This window comes from Vulpes vulpes, chromosome 11 (genome assembly GCF_048418805.1).
Source record: "Vulpes vulpes isolate BD-2025 chromosome 11, VulVul3, whole genome shotgun sequence".
Classification (NCBI taxonomy): domain Eukaryota; kingdom Metazoa; phylum Chordata; class Mammalia; order Carnivora; family Canidae; genus Vulpes; species Vulpes vulpes.
The window spans coordinates 39,364,130-39,379,322 of NC_132790.1; the positions used below are offsets into that span (position 1 = coordinate 39,364,130).

Genomic DNA, 15,193 nt, shown 5'->3' on the forward strand with positions numbered 1-15,193 from the left:
TCCTTTAAAGAATTGAAAAATGGGAGAGCCTGGGTGTCACAGTCAGTTAAGTGGCCGACTCTTGATTTCAGCTCAGGTCATGATCTCAGGGTTCTGCAGTTGAACCCCAAGTTGGGCTCTGCACTCAGTGTGGAGTCTGCTTGAGATTCTCTCTCCTCTCCTTTCTCTATCCCTCTCCACCACTCACACATGTACACAAATGCTCTAAGGTGAATAAATAAATCTTTTTAAAAAATAAAGAAATGAAAAACTAAAGACTACTAAACATTTACTGAATTATTATGAGCATAAATGTAATGGCTTAGTTGAAAATAGAAGCTGATCTTTATATTCCATTGTACAAGACTATCTCTCAATTAAGGATATTTTTTTCTAGATGTAGAACTCATGTATTTTCAATCTTGCAAATAAATATGTCAGATGCCTTAATTTTCCTTCAAAAATACCAAAAACTGAAAAATGAAAGTTTTTTAATGAATGCTTTACCAAACTAAAAGAAAATTTCTGTCCACAAAATTGGTGCTCATGCACACTAATGTTAGAAATTTAATTTGTCTTTCTGTAAGGTGATTTCTAATTCTCTCTTTTTTTGTGTGTGATTTCTAATTCTTATGAAAAGTTGTAAAAATTACTTACTATTTGACCCAGACATTGTACAACTAGATTTTTTTCCTTAAGACATACCTGAAAAACTATGCAAAGACATATGGATAGGAGTATGTTTCAGAACTGAAATACTATAAAAAAAATGGAATCAACATATAATATCCAAAAATAGGGGAATGGGGAAAATAATGTATATATGGTAATAGCTGTTCCATTAGTAAAAAGGATGATAGATAAATATTTATTAATGTAGAAAAATGTTCCTAATAGATTTAAAAAAAAAGCAGACTTAAAATGGTATGTATAATATGATGCTATATTGGTAAAATACATAGATATATGAAGAGAGTCTAAGTGTGAAAGGAAGAAAAAGAGAGTGATAATGGTGGCAAGAGAAGATGGGAAATGAGTGAGCAAGGGCAAGGAGGGTTAAGCCTATAATCATCAAAACCAGAAAATTTATAGAGCTAATCTCTGAGTGGTGAGTTTACTTGTGACACTTTGGTGTATGTGGATGTGTGTACAGATGTGTTCAGAAGTGCAAGGGGAGACTCATTTTAATATTCTGTTGGGCAAGGGCACCTGGGTGACTCAGTTGGTTAAGCATCAACTGTGGATTTCAGCTCAGGTCATGATCTCCAGGTCATGGGATCAAGCCCCATATTATGCTCTGTGCTCAGTGAAGAGTCTGCCTGAGAGTTTCTCCCTCTCCCTCTCCCTCTGCCCCTCCCCATTCCACTTGCTTGCACATGTGAGCTCTTTCTCTAAAATAACTAAATAAAGTCTTTAAAAAAGTAATCTGTTGGGCAATTCTTTTCAAAGCATGTATATGTGTGTGTTTCCACTAAACTTAACATCTCAACAAGTAGAATGCCTGAGGATTTTTGAATATTATATATTAACTCTTTTTTGCTTTCTTAAGCAAAAAGTTTGACCAGAAACATAAGAGGCTGTTAAAATGGTATGAAATACAGAATGTATTCATCAGAAAGAACACGTGAAGGTGCTGTATACCTGCAGTTGCTCAAAATCTCAACTAGAAGAATAAATATGCATGCAGATATTTCTGGTTATTTTAGCAGATGTCAACTAACCACGTTTCCAAATCTTCATTTAGAATACTACATTAAATTGCAGCAAAACAAACTCACACCAGGAAATGAGTTATAGAATAACTGTGATATATTCCTTTGCATACATGTTACATTCTCATGTCTCATAGAGATATACTGTCCTTCAGATGGATGAGTCTAAGGAACTAAAATTTCCCTAGTCATCAAAAAGTCTCCATGTCTTCTTATCAACACAGAATATTTTACAAAAACAAGCAGATTTTTTTCAAAAACAGGAAATGATATATAGAAATGTCTCTACTTCACTCTTAGTTATCCAAAATAGTCCATTAACCATAATCTTGATTGCACTGGCTAATCATTCCAGTTAACCAAGACTTTTACTACATATGAAAGTGAAGATAATCTAAGGAAAATCTAAATCCTCTGGCCAGAAAACATTAAAATAATGACTCTGACACTCACCGTATTGCATATGTAGAAGCTGTAATCATCAGAAAGAGCACCAACACCATGCCGACCCCCGTCAGGCCAGGAACTATTAAAAAAATGTATATAAGTACATTTTAACTTAAGCCATACTGAGAAAAAAAGTACAAAAAATTATTACCTTAAAATCCAAAGTACTATGCTGCTCTGTGGGAAGCCCAATTCAAATCACATATCTCCTTATATGTTCCCTCTCAAAAAAAGCCTTTTTAAAATTAGCATGGTTTCAAGGTACTTAAGACAAACCAGTGTTTCTACCTTTAACAGAAGAGTCCACCTTAATATTTTCAAGTATTCCACTCAGAATGGTGAATGCGTACATACTTCTATGGGGACATGCTATACCAAACGTACATACTACATCAAATGTCAGTAATGAAAACAATGGGCAGAAATTAAACATATGTTTAATGGAGAAGCAGAGAGAGGTAGGAGGGGAAGACTTCCAAAGGTACAGAGAAATTTTAAAGAGTGAGCATTAAGATATGTTCATTATATTGATAGAGATGATGGTTCCATGGATATATGCAAGGGTCAAAACTTATTGATAGTATGTATTCAATATATGAAATTTATTAAATCTTAATCATACATCAAAAGTTGTTTTAAAGGAGGAAAAAATATACAACAGGGCTGGGTTGACATGGAACACCTTTTACTGTCTTATTTTTTTCTACCACAGTACTAAAACTCCCTTTCTCTCTCAAACCCTCTTTTATGGAACTAGTAACTGCTTCAATTTCAATACAATTAATTTCTTTTGCACTTCACTATCTAGAGTAATTTTAAAGGAAAAATAAACAAAACCTAAAGCTTTCTAAAAATCACCACTTCAAGTATAGAACAAAAAATAGGAAACAGGAAAAAAATTATAGTGCTGATGTTTTAAGAAAATTTGCTGGCATATTTCCTTAGTATGGGAAATATGCTGTAATTGGTGCTTCTGATATGACATAAATATCATTTTTAACAAAGAAAAAATTGTCCAAATGTGTTGGTTTTCAAACTTAATACTGATGTGATAAATGGCTAAATATCCAAAGTAAGCCCAGATAGCATATCCAAAATGAATAGTTGATTTATCAAAAAGAACTAAAATCACAATAGTATCATTTCTTATTATCTTACTCCTACCAAATAAAATATCTTGTCTATAAGTTACCATTATTTATTCTTATAATCATACAAGCTACAGTAAGTGTCAAATGCCCCAGTGGAGAGATTCCATCTTAAGTCTTTCTGGAGAGCTACTGAAACAATTGTATCTTCAAAAGTATAGACATCCCCCAACTTCTCTCCTTGACAAATAACTACCTAGAAGACAGAAGGGCCATCATGGACTATAAGCCACTAGCAGAAACAGACAAGCTGGGTACAACAGAAGAGCAACACAAGTGTGCATCATTAGGATCCCAACAGCTTAGAATCACTGGATGAGTGGAAACAAGTTTCTACTTGTAAAGGGCCACATGAGAAATTAAGGAGTTAGTCTTTGGATACTTAATACCTGGATAATCTTTCCTCCTCAGTTTCCCCAATGTATAGATTTGGAAGCCTGACAAGACTTGCCTTTCCTGATGTGCTTAATCCAAATCATCTCTTTTCTATGCTTCTTTCCCAGGGCACTCTGTTGCCCTCATCTTTCCCATTGCCCCAGGTGAGTACTAACTTGCTAGGAGTAAGAGAAGAACATGATGACTACTGGTTCACACTAAAGGGCTAATAACTACTATACAGAAAAAATGCTATTTACAAAGAATAACATGCCTATAAAACAACCTGGCCTTTCCACTGCAAATTTTCCCCCAAAGAAACATAAACATATATCTACATAAAGGTTTGTTCAAAAAGTATTCATAGCCACTTTATTTTTAACAGTCAAGGCATATAGACAACTCATATCTTCATCAACAAATGAATGAAGTGGCTCCTGGGTGGCTCAGTGGGTTAAGCGTCCACCTTTGGGATCATCAGACCAGGATCCCATGGAATCCCATGATCCTGGGATTGAGCCCTGCATCAGGCTCCCTGCTCAGTGGGGAATCTGTTTCTCCCTCTCTCTCTCCTTGTGCATGCACTCTTCCTCTTTCTCAAATAAATAAAATCTTAAAAAAAAATCAAATGAATGGATAAACAATTGTGGTATTATCTGTACCTGGAAAATTAATCAGCAGTTAAAAAAAAAAAATGAACTAAAAGCAATGACATACATGAATCACAAATTATTTGACTGAATGAAAAAAGCCAGACATTCTCCTCCTCAAAAATTCCCAAGAATATAAACTCTGTGATTCCTTTTATATAGTATTCTAGAATATCCAAACCATTCTCCAGTGACAGAAAGCAGATTAGTTGCTAAGAGGAATAAAGAGCAGGATGCATTATAAAAGGACATAAAACTTCTTGGAATGATAGATATATTTGTCATCTTGATTTTGGTCTTGGCTTTACAAGTATATACATATGTCAAAACCAATAGAATAGCATAATTTACATATATAAAATTTAGCATACTTCAATTGTAACAATACATTTGAAGAAAAAAAAAAAAAGAAGGGGTCTTTGTCATTTCATGTAATTGAAAAAAAAAAAAAAAAAAAAAAAAGGTTATTTGACCAGATGAATAAATAAATGACAGAATCCCAGATGGCTCCATGATGTGAAATGTGTGGCTGGAAAGGCTTCTTCGATAATTTTATTGGGGCTTCATTAAGGTCTACTGTGCCTGCACACAAGGTTTCCCATGTGGTTCTAAATATGCCAAGATTAGTTATGAAACGTCTATAAATCACTTCATCAGGACACCTGAAAAAACTGAGTATATTTAGTGTACAGGCATAATTCCCGAAGTATATTACTTGAACATTAATTCCTTGAGATATTAATTTCTATTACTCAAAAGTATAATAACTATCCCTTGAAGAGTCACAGGACACATTAGTATATTAGGTCTAGGAAGTACTATTATCAAGAAACCAGTTTAAATTTGAACAGATCTTTCCTCAAACATTTAACTAGAGAATTCCTTTTAGAGCAGAACACAGAAAATGTATTGGAATGATTTTAGAAGGTGGATTGGAAAATAGCTGACATCAGTCACTTGAAGATGAGGTAGACAGCTTGGCCAATAGGATGCACATTATGGGATAATGGTCCTGGTACTGTCCCTTGGGCCAAACCCCAATCTCACTGGATCTCATTTGTAAATTTGGGAGAATCAAATCAATGCTTTTTAATATTCTTTCAGATTTAAGAAGTTATCTTTTTCATCTAAAGGATTCATGTTTCCTTTCTTGCTCCTGGAAGTATAAAAAGATCAGAGTTTGTAGTTTATAAAGTAATAGACAAGATCAATAAAGAAAAAGTTACTTATAATTAGCAATAAAAAGAAAAAATTAGGGGCGCCGGGTGACTCAGTTGGTTGTGTCCAACTCTTGATTTCGGCTCAAGCCATGGTCTAAGGGTCATGAGATCGAGCCCCGCAACGGGGAGTCTATGCTCAGCAGGGAGTCTGCTTCTCTCCCTCTCTCTCTACTCTTTCCTCTGCTCATACTCTTTCTCTCGAATAAATAATCTTTAACAACAACAAAAAAAATATTACAATTATAACAGTCCAGGAAAAAAAAAAGGAGTACCTTAAGAAGCTCTGATTTTCTGTCACTGGAATTAAACTGATCATCTGGATGCTGTAAAGGATAGCTATGTATCAAGCAGCAGAGTTAAACAATTGGCTTTCATCTTCAGTGAGTATTTTCTGGGCATCTGCAGTATTCTCTTAATTGAGAAAAAAAAAAAAGAATCCTGCTCTAAAAGAAATCTCAGTTCAATGTAGGAAATAGGATAAGCAGACAAGTGAAACATTAAGTACTCAAAGAGAGCTAAGTGTTTTCCAGGTACATCAAAGGGCACCCTAACCCAGCTTCCAATGACAGCTAAGTTAAGATCCAACATATTAGCTTCTGTTACTACATGCATTCCAGGAGTCTGGAAGCACAGGTTAAAAGTAACTGAGTTAATCAAAGCTTCTTAGGCAAAGTTACTTGCCAAAGTGAAGTACCCTGTGAATTCTGAATCCTTCAAGTTATGAAACAAAAACTATAATTGTTTTCTTAGGAAAAGACATGCTTGTATGTTTAGTCTTATTACTTTTTATCTATGCATATTAGATTCGTTAATTAGTTGCCTTTAAAGTGAATGATTGCACTGTACTTCCATTTCTAGATGAAACTGAGAGGTCATTTTTGTCCATACCCAGATGTGGTCAGAAATATACCATCTTGTACTCATTATCCTGTTTTCTCAAACATAACTGGAAACACAGTTCTATTTGTTTATGAGCGTTTTTCCTAATTGAAATTGGATACTGTGCATTTTATTGTCATCATACAAGGTACTACCAAATTTGGAAATAATGTAGTAAACCTTTGGAAATGCATGTTTGAATAATTAAATCTTTCAAACTTGTTTTATTTTATAAATTCTTAATTGGACTTTTTTTTAACATTTCTTATTGAGTGATCTAACTACTATATTTTATGTTACTTGAATTGCCAAGGCTTTAGTTTCTACAAAACAATCTTAATTTCTCAGTTGTGGACTACATTGAAAAATATTAAGGACAAGGAGAGAGAAGACTCTGTGTAATATTAAACAAACTAAAATCCAAGAAATATATTAACCAATAAAAATAGTCATTATCACTAGAACATCTAAAAACACACATGCATTCCTCCATCAGAAATATGATTTTTCCTAGGCACTGTATCTAACAAAGTTCAAAGATAGCATGAAATAGTTTGTCATAGACATATTAGTAATACAAAGCTAGATTAAGTCTATTTGTAGAAAATTCTCTCTTATCCCACTGCCATCCTCTGATTGTGCTTTGTTCCCTCATCTACTAGTCAGTAGGGTCAATCAGATGCCCTACAAGCCCTAGACTCATGCTTAGGGGTCCCAGAATATATTCCAAGCTAACAACCTGGGAAGTGGATGGCTCCTCTGGCCAGCACAGAATTTCCTTCATAAAATAATGTAGATTGGGACACTAAAATAATGTTGACATGCTGATTTGGGGTGATTCCTGTTGTCTGTATTGATAGAAATCCCCCCCACACACACACACACACAAAAACCATTTACTTGGGGATCCTGACTGCCCTAAGGGAAGCGCTGCCTCACAGTGAAACAGCTCACCTTCCAGTGGAAAAGATTATATATGTAAGGAAAAAAATTATTCTACAATATAGTACTTTAACTATGCATCTTTAGGAACCTACACTAAAACAGCGACCAGCTCTGACTATTGGAATTAGGAAAGAATTTGTGGATGATGGGGGCATGTCAGCTGAGACTCAAAGATGAGCAGATGTAGACAGGGTTAAAAAAAGAGAGAACGGAGTAAGAGAGTAGACAAAAGTTAGGTGTTGTGAGAAGGTAATTACAAGAGTATGATGAGATGTCCAGCAAGGGTGAAATGGAAGCTCCTTAGATACATGGTAAGGTTAATAATATGTACTGTTGGGCCACACCACAGAGACTCTCTAGGATGGAGCCAGGAAATCTGTGTTTTGAAGTATTATCTCTAGTTAGTCCAATACCACTCATGGGAACTTCTGGGAAGTAACACAGGATGATGGGGTTTCATGCTACATGAAGAGATCACCTGCTTCTATACAAGTATTCATTATGCTAAGCTCCTTAATGTACTATATTCATCATACAAGAAATCATATTATATGTTTGGAAACTAAATTTGTTCAAACACTTTAAATATCCCAATGTTTCACCTATATTTGCCACTGTGAAAAATATTAAAACAAAGTTATTGATTATTTCTGTAAAAATAATTCTTATGAACCAAAACTTACAATGATTCATATATAAGGTTTTGTTTTTCTGTTTTTTTCTTTCTATTTCTCATCCAATTCTTAAGGCTTAAATAAAAAACATGCTTTCAATGAGCAAAGTTATAAGCAAAAGTAAAATTGTGCTCCTAAAGAGAAAACTGTGAAATACTTTGTAAGTGGCAAACATCATACATATATAAACAGAAGAAAAAAAAAAACATGTTTTATAAATCTAAACATACTGTTGTCAGGGAAGGGGAAAACACCAGAATTATAGCTATTTTCCTAAAACTGATTGAAAAAAAATAAACAATGTATTTGACAAAGCCATGCCTCAGTCTTACATGCAATCTTGATCCTTAATAGGGTGTTTATGATAGCCAAGACACACACCATCTCAACTACCAAATTGTCCTTATCTCTGAAATAATGTGCTAAAAATGCCCCAAATGCAGTTCTGTTCTTTCATCCTTATTAATGTAAGGCTGAGAAAGAGAATTTTAGTAAGAATTATACTAACATCAGGGTAAAATTTTGAGATGTTTAAATGTGGTTTAACAAATAAATAGTCTAGACTGAGTTTTCATAGACAATATGCTAGAGAAGAAAAAGTAAATTACAGATGAAAAAGGAAATACACTTCAAGAAAAATAACCAATTTAAATGACTATTCCCCTCTTTTTATGTAGGCTTTAAGATCATCAAATATTCTACTAAATTACTGAGTTATAAAAACTGCATCAATAATCAGAGTGCTTGGTGTTTCTTTCTAACACCTTGAGGGTAGGAGTCTATTCTGTGTATTATTTCTAATACTACTTGCCACACACAGGGGCACAAAGCATGTCCTCAACAACCATATGGCATCACATCATTGTCATTGGAAGAACATACGAAAGGCAAATGCATTTACTTAACTTTTACTCTTGATTCATTCGAACCTCACCATTTGCCTTGCCCCTCTATTTTCAATGCAATTTATGTCTGGTAACATTTGTTCTGATCGCAAAGTTTTCATGTTTTATTTTAACATACATTTAATTGCTATGTAATTCAATTATGCTTATTCTCAAAGATTTCCCTGAATCTTCAGAAAGAGCAATCAATAACAACTTACCGGTTGTGAAGAGAAGTTTTCTAGGATCCTGAGAAAAAGGGAAAAAAAGTGGACTGAAAAATAAAACATTGATAATGCAAAATTTTACAAGGAGTCTGCTGGGTATGTAATCCATTAGACATTTAAGATACTAGTCTCCCAGTGGAAATGAGAAATTCAATCAAGTTTCATGTTTTCATGACACTAGAGGAGATTCTAACAAGCACAAAATCCAGCCCATTAGAGGGGCACATACATGAAAGCAGCTGACTTTGACTCAGATCTCAGGGTCCTAGAACTGAGCCCCACGTTGAGTCCTGCATTGGGTTCCATACTCAGCAGGGAGTCTGCTTCTCCTTTTCCCTTCTGCCCTTCTCCCTATTCATGTATGCACACTCTTTCAAATAAATAAATAAAATTTTTTAAAAACATCCAACATGGAGAGACTGTCCTTCTGAAAAAGGAAGAGCCCTAGATAAAGAGTCATAAAATGTAGATTTTCATCTTAATGGCTAATTATAAAGCTTGTAATAGTGGCCCAAAGCCCACCTTTTGACTATTTTGAGATTCGATATCTTGGACTATAATGTGGAAATATTAATAATTACTTTGTCGACCATAATTGCCATACTGCACCTACAACATGTCAAGACAGTGAGAATCAAAAGTGATAAAATATGTAGGGAGGGTTGTCACTGTAAATTCAGTGCAAAGAATACTAATTGAAGACTTACAATGTTTCAAATACTGCGAGTGACGATACTCAAAGAGGACAGGTTCTTATTACTCAGAATTATAAAAATTAATATTATTAGTGTAATCTGTCCTTTAAACTACATCTTTCATGGCGCAATGGACTTTAGGCAACTCCCTTTCTATCTTCTGGAAAACTGAGATCAATCCCCAGTAGATTTGTGGATTTGTTTTTCATCCTAATGGTGCTTAATATTGCACAATTTTTGAAATTCTTGCCTAGGCCTCCATTGAATCTGGAGTCAGGCCACTCTATATACAAAGAGGGAAGCCATTCATATGAAAAAAATTGAGAAGCCTTGAATAAAGGCCACTTGCCCATGAATATTTTCTCTTCCCATTGGGGCCAGATGACTTCTACCTCTGACATTAGGAACACAGCTCAAGAGTAACCTAGAGTAACTTTCTATATAAACAACTCCTGAAAATACAAGTCCAACTGAACAAAGTGGTAATACCAGAAATATGAACATTTAGCTGTGAGAACTCAGAAGATGCAACAAATTATCACCGCCAGGGAATGAGGATGGAATGTGAGAGTAAGAGATAGTTTCACACATGACAGGATGAGGCAGATTCAGCTAGGCCATCAAGAATGTGCCACTCAGCAGCTGCAGGGTGGGTCACTAGAAATCTGCAGAAGACAGAGAGAGAGCACAAAGCAAAGGACAATAGAGCATGTGGCACAAACCCACCTTTCTCAAAGACAACTCACAGAAGACTGTATCTGTTTTTGCATGCAGTGTGTGTGTGTGTGTGTGTGTGTGTGCATTTTTATCCTCATCTAGCATACTCTCTGGTGACTACCAAGGATTCAAAAATATTAACTAAAATAAAGAAAAGAGGGAGAAAAAAAAGAAGGAAGGAAGGAAAAAAGCAAGGGGAAATAGAAATTAAAACAATGAGTTACCATTTTTCATCTGTCAGATCGGGAAAAATTAAAGAAAAACAAAAACGATTAAGGTGCAGATATAAGCATTCTGACAAACTTGGTAGAAATGTGTCAACCAATGAAGCCTTTTTAGAAGCCAATTTGGCAATGTCCAACAAAACTAAAAATGTACATTCCTTTGAAACCAGATACTGCTTCTAGGAATCTGCCTAGCCAAAGCATATAAAAAAAAAAAAAAAAAACAATTTATTGGAGTGTGGATCGTAACAGAAACTCAAAAACAACTTAAACATCTATGAATAAGGAAAAGGCTAAAAATAAACTATCACACATTAATATGAAGAGAATGATAGATCTACACTTTCAGATACAGCAAGCAATAGTACATGTAATTATGGAAACAAGAAAATTGCTGAGGAATAGGTCTCATAAAATGTCACTCAAAATATAAGAGAACAGAAAGTTGTTAACTGTGGCTACTTTTGGAGGAGATTTCACTTTTAAACTTTATCTGTTTTAAAATATTGGGGGGGGGCACATATCCTTCATAAAAATGAAAGAAACTTAACTAAAAAACCTAAAGTGACTAAAATTACTAGACTGTGAAGCACAAGTATATGCCATTAAAATGATAGAACCATTATAGCTAGTAAATACCTTAGATTTTTACATAAACAAGAGAGAGAAGCAAAGAACGAAAGTCGATGGCAGAGGTAGGAAACAAAGAAGCCCATGTGCTGTGGGCAGAAAGGGATAGAGGAATGGTGGTAGGTCGCGGGAAAGAGAAAAGGAGACATCTCCAGTTCTGGAATCATTACATTTGAAGAGCTTCCAGTGGCTTGTGAAGGAGCTGGCTTTGTCAGTGGTTCTTAATGCTGGGTACTCACCCCAATTAGCAAGTGAACTTTTAAAAAAGATATCAATGCCTAATCCCAACCTAGATCAGTTAAATCATATTGGCATTTTTAAGAAAATTCGTGTCTAGTCAAAGAACTTCTCAAAGGCTGCTTGCCATTTTGGTTTTGTGACTTGTTTCTTGGTTTGTTGTTAGTCTTCCCCTCGTTTTCTTCTGGGAAGGAGATGAAGCAGCACATAATCACAGCAGTATTAATCTCGGTAACTTGGGTGATACGTGGATGAGAGGTCGGAGCCTGGGAAGATGGGGGATAACCTTACAAAGTCACACCAGATTTAGCAAAGCAGGGTGGGGTGACCCAATTCCACAGCCAGCGGTTTGATTTTGATGCAGTGTTGGCGGGAAGCAAAGGCAGACTGAGGACAGGATGAAGTACTGAACGATAGCTACCCAGGGCAGTACGTGTATTCATTCGGCTCGGGCCCGGCACCCTGCACATACAATTTCATTTCATGGGTGGCTTCCCATGGAGAAAAGCAGCCCTAAGTCAGATATTCCCGGGAACAGAACTCAGCTCAAGGTCACCTGTTTCAAAGATTAAAACAAAACAGAGTAACCACTAAAACTCAATAATATTTTTTAAGTCAAATAAACAGGTTATTCAGGATCTTCAAATAGTCAAGCTGCCCTTCCGCCCTTTTTCCCCCAAGCGCAGTATCTCAGTTATTAAAAAATGTGTGCTCTGTAAAGGCACTCTCGGCAGTCTCCCCTGGATGAGAAGCAGATGACGCTGCTGGGAGGCAGAAGGCAGGCCTGAGTGGCAGCCATCTGAACACCGCAGAATATAAAAAGTAGACACTCTCGAACTCCCATTTTCAGCAGGAGACACTGTGAAATAGTAATTACCTATATTTTCTATTGAAAAGGAACAAAACTCAACTTGACAACTGCATTTTAAAAGCACTCAAAAGGAGCAGCAAGGTACAAATTTTCCGTGAAATTCACAGACCTTCATTAGTCAGCTCAAGAGAAGTGAAAGGCAACCGAGAAGACAGAGACCACCCACCTCATCTCGGTATCTTGCTGCATTCAGTTCAGTGAAATCCTCATTGTAGTTCACGGAGAAGTTGAGGGCATTCACCAGATGGGCTGCCACGTGCACACCTACAGAAGCACACGAGGCACAAGTCAGGGGGATTTTAATATATGTTCCACAAAGAGGACTTCTTTCCTCTTCCTAAGTAAACACAGGGTAAAATTTGACAGCTAAGTGAGTGATAAAATATTAAAGTGAGAAGGGAAATTATAAAGACACACACAAAAAAATCATTATAGGTATAGTTGAGCATTAGAAATCACAAAACGAAAAAAATATTAAATTAAATTAGAAAAAAAAAGAAATCACAAAACGAGGGACGCCTGGGTAGTTCAGTGGTTGAGCATCTGCCTTTCGCTCAGGTCATGATCCTCGGGTCCTGGGATCAAGCCCCACATCGGACTCCCCATGGAAAGCCCACTTCTCCCTCTGCCTATGTCTCTGCCTCTCTTTCAGTCTCTCGTGAATAAATAAATAAAATCTTAAACAAACAAACAAAAAAGAAATCACGTAACAAAATGGAATTTTCAAAGGCTAGAATAAAACAACACCTGCAAGTCAGAGTTAGGAAACATCATGTGTCAATGTATGGATAATATGGGCATGTATTTATTTTTTTAAGCAGCTCCTGGATATTTGAATTATTCTACATTTTTCACCAACCTCTAGCTCCAAATCTGTTGTACATCTTGTATACTTCCCTGACACTCGACCTAAAATATAGGCCCACTTTATGGCTTCTAGCCAGTTAAGATTTCTCACAATCCAAAACTTCAAATCATAACATCCTAAACCCCATGGCAAAAGTGCTGGTAATTGTTTCATTGGGATAAAACCCCAGGAAAACAATGATTACCATTTAATAATCTACCCACAAAAAAAAAAAAATCTACCCACAGTGGCACAGGGAAACAGAGAGCTCAACCGATTCAGAGCCCACACAAAAGATGGAAGTGTTAGGAAATTATTAGACAGTTAAAGACAAATTCATCTTGGCAAGGCTAGGGAGAAGAAGAGTTATATCGAGGAGGCTGGACAAGGAAAACGCAAACAAACTTGTGCGTTGATGATGCCTTCTCCTCCCAGTCTCTTCTTGTAGGTAAAATGAGGTTCAAATTAACAGTCCATCATAATGTACTGGAAGGAACAACAAGTAACTAATTGGAAATCAGGTTTTCTTGGGACACCTGAGTGGCTCAGCGGTTGAGCATCTGCCTTTGGCTCAGGGTGTGACGTCCAGGAATTGAGTCCCGCATCAGGCTCTCTACAGGTAGCTTGCTTCTCATCCCTCTTCCTGTGTCTCTGCCTCTCTGTGTGTCTCTCATGAATAAATAAATAAAATCTTTAAAGAAAATAAAAGGAAATCGGGTTTTCTTGGCCACACTGTTTGCCTACCAACCCCTCAGGTTAGTTCTCTGTAAAATGATGGAAGTAGGAGACTTACTAAGACAAGTAACCTGAAACTGGTGAGTGAACCATTACAGCCTATAACAATAGATGGTGTGTGGTTATTCAACAGAAAATGTGTGTAGAAACTGGAAAACTATGGTTCTCTCCAACCTAGCACAAGAGATGTAGATATACCAAGAGTTCTGAAGGACTCACGAAGACAAATAGAATGCCAACTAACTTAAAAGTTAAAGGATTGTTAAAGCTCTTGCCAGAATCAAATGAGAGGAAGGACAAAGGTCTCATTAAAAAGTGGACAGGAAGTTAGAAGTGAGTTAACTAACAAGCAAGGACAGAGTTCCAGGGAAATTGTCAAGAAGCTGTCCAGGTGAGACTCCACTCTGGCACAGGCATAAGACATTATTTAAGCAAAACTGACTGTGTCCTTTAGCTTTATCAAGTCTGAAACGTGTAAGTTAAAAAAAAAAAATCCTTTCATTTTAAATTAAAGGTTGATACGTTAACAGCATGCTTTGTGGCTTTTCTTTCTGAATTCTCCTGAAAAAAAAAAAAGCCCTAGGTAACAGTTATATGAGATACCCTTAAGGGATATCTGCTCCCTTTATTCACCTCCTTTAAAAGACCTTTTAGGTCAAAAGAAATCGGGGGCTTCTAATTTTAGGCAGCAGGGAGAAAGCCAGCCCAGGCATTTTGGATAGATTTTCTCATTTAATTCTCACAACAGAACAATGAGGTGGGTAGAAGCATCCCTATTTCACAGGTAAGAAAACAAAAGCCAGAAAGGGCAACCCAGTTGAGGTCAGACAATTAGTGAGAGACAGAATGCAAACCGTCTGGAATACGTGTTCATTCATGGCAAGACTCTACAGGATTTCAGTCTCTTGGTTGTTCTCCAATTGAACCAGAATATTTGAACACAGCTTCAGTTTAGAACAAATCGAGTTACAAATGTGTCAACATTCCCTGACCCTCCTGCTTTTCTGATCTTTCACTCCCTGTGTTCTAACCCAGCCCTGACCCTTGCTACACCCTTAATCCTCATCTCATCCTGGACTCTTACTCCATCCCCAGCC

The 15,193-nt window shown here is 36.3% G+C and overlaps 1 protein-coding gene across 6 annotated transcripts in view; it reads right to left on the minus strand.

The window, feature by feature from the left end:
* NOX4 (NADPH oxidase 4) overlaps positions 1–15,193 on the minus strand; it is a 161,761-nt gene that overhangs the window by 117,637 nt on the left and 28,931 nt on the right. For all 6 annotated transcript variants that reach the window (XM_026015242.2, XM_072726154.1, XM_072726156.1 and 3 more), the window contains 3 exons: positions 12,681–12,778; positions 9,135–9,162; positions 2,145–2,217 (listed from right to left, as the gene is read on the minus strand). In XM_026015242.2, the coding sequence (XP_025871027.1) occupies positions 2,145–2,217; positions 9,135–9,162; positions 12,681–12,778 (199 nt within the window). The remainder of the gene's footprint in view (positions 1–2,144; positions 2,218–9,134; positions 9,163–12,680; positions 12,779–15,193) is intronic.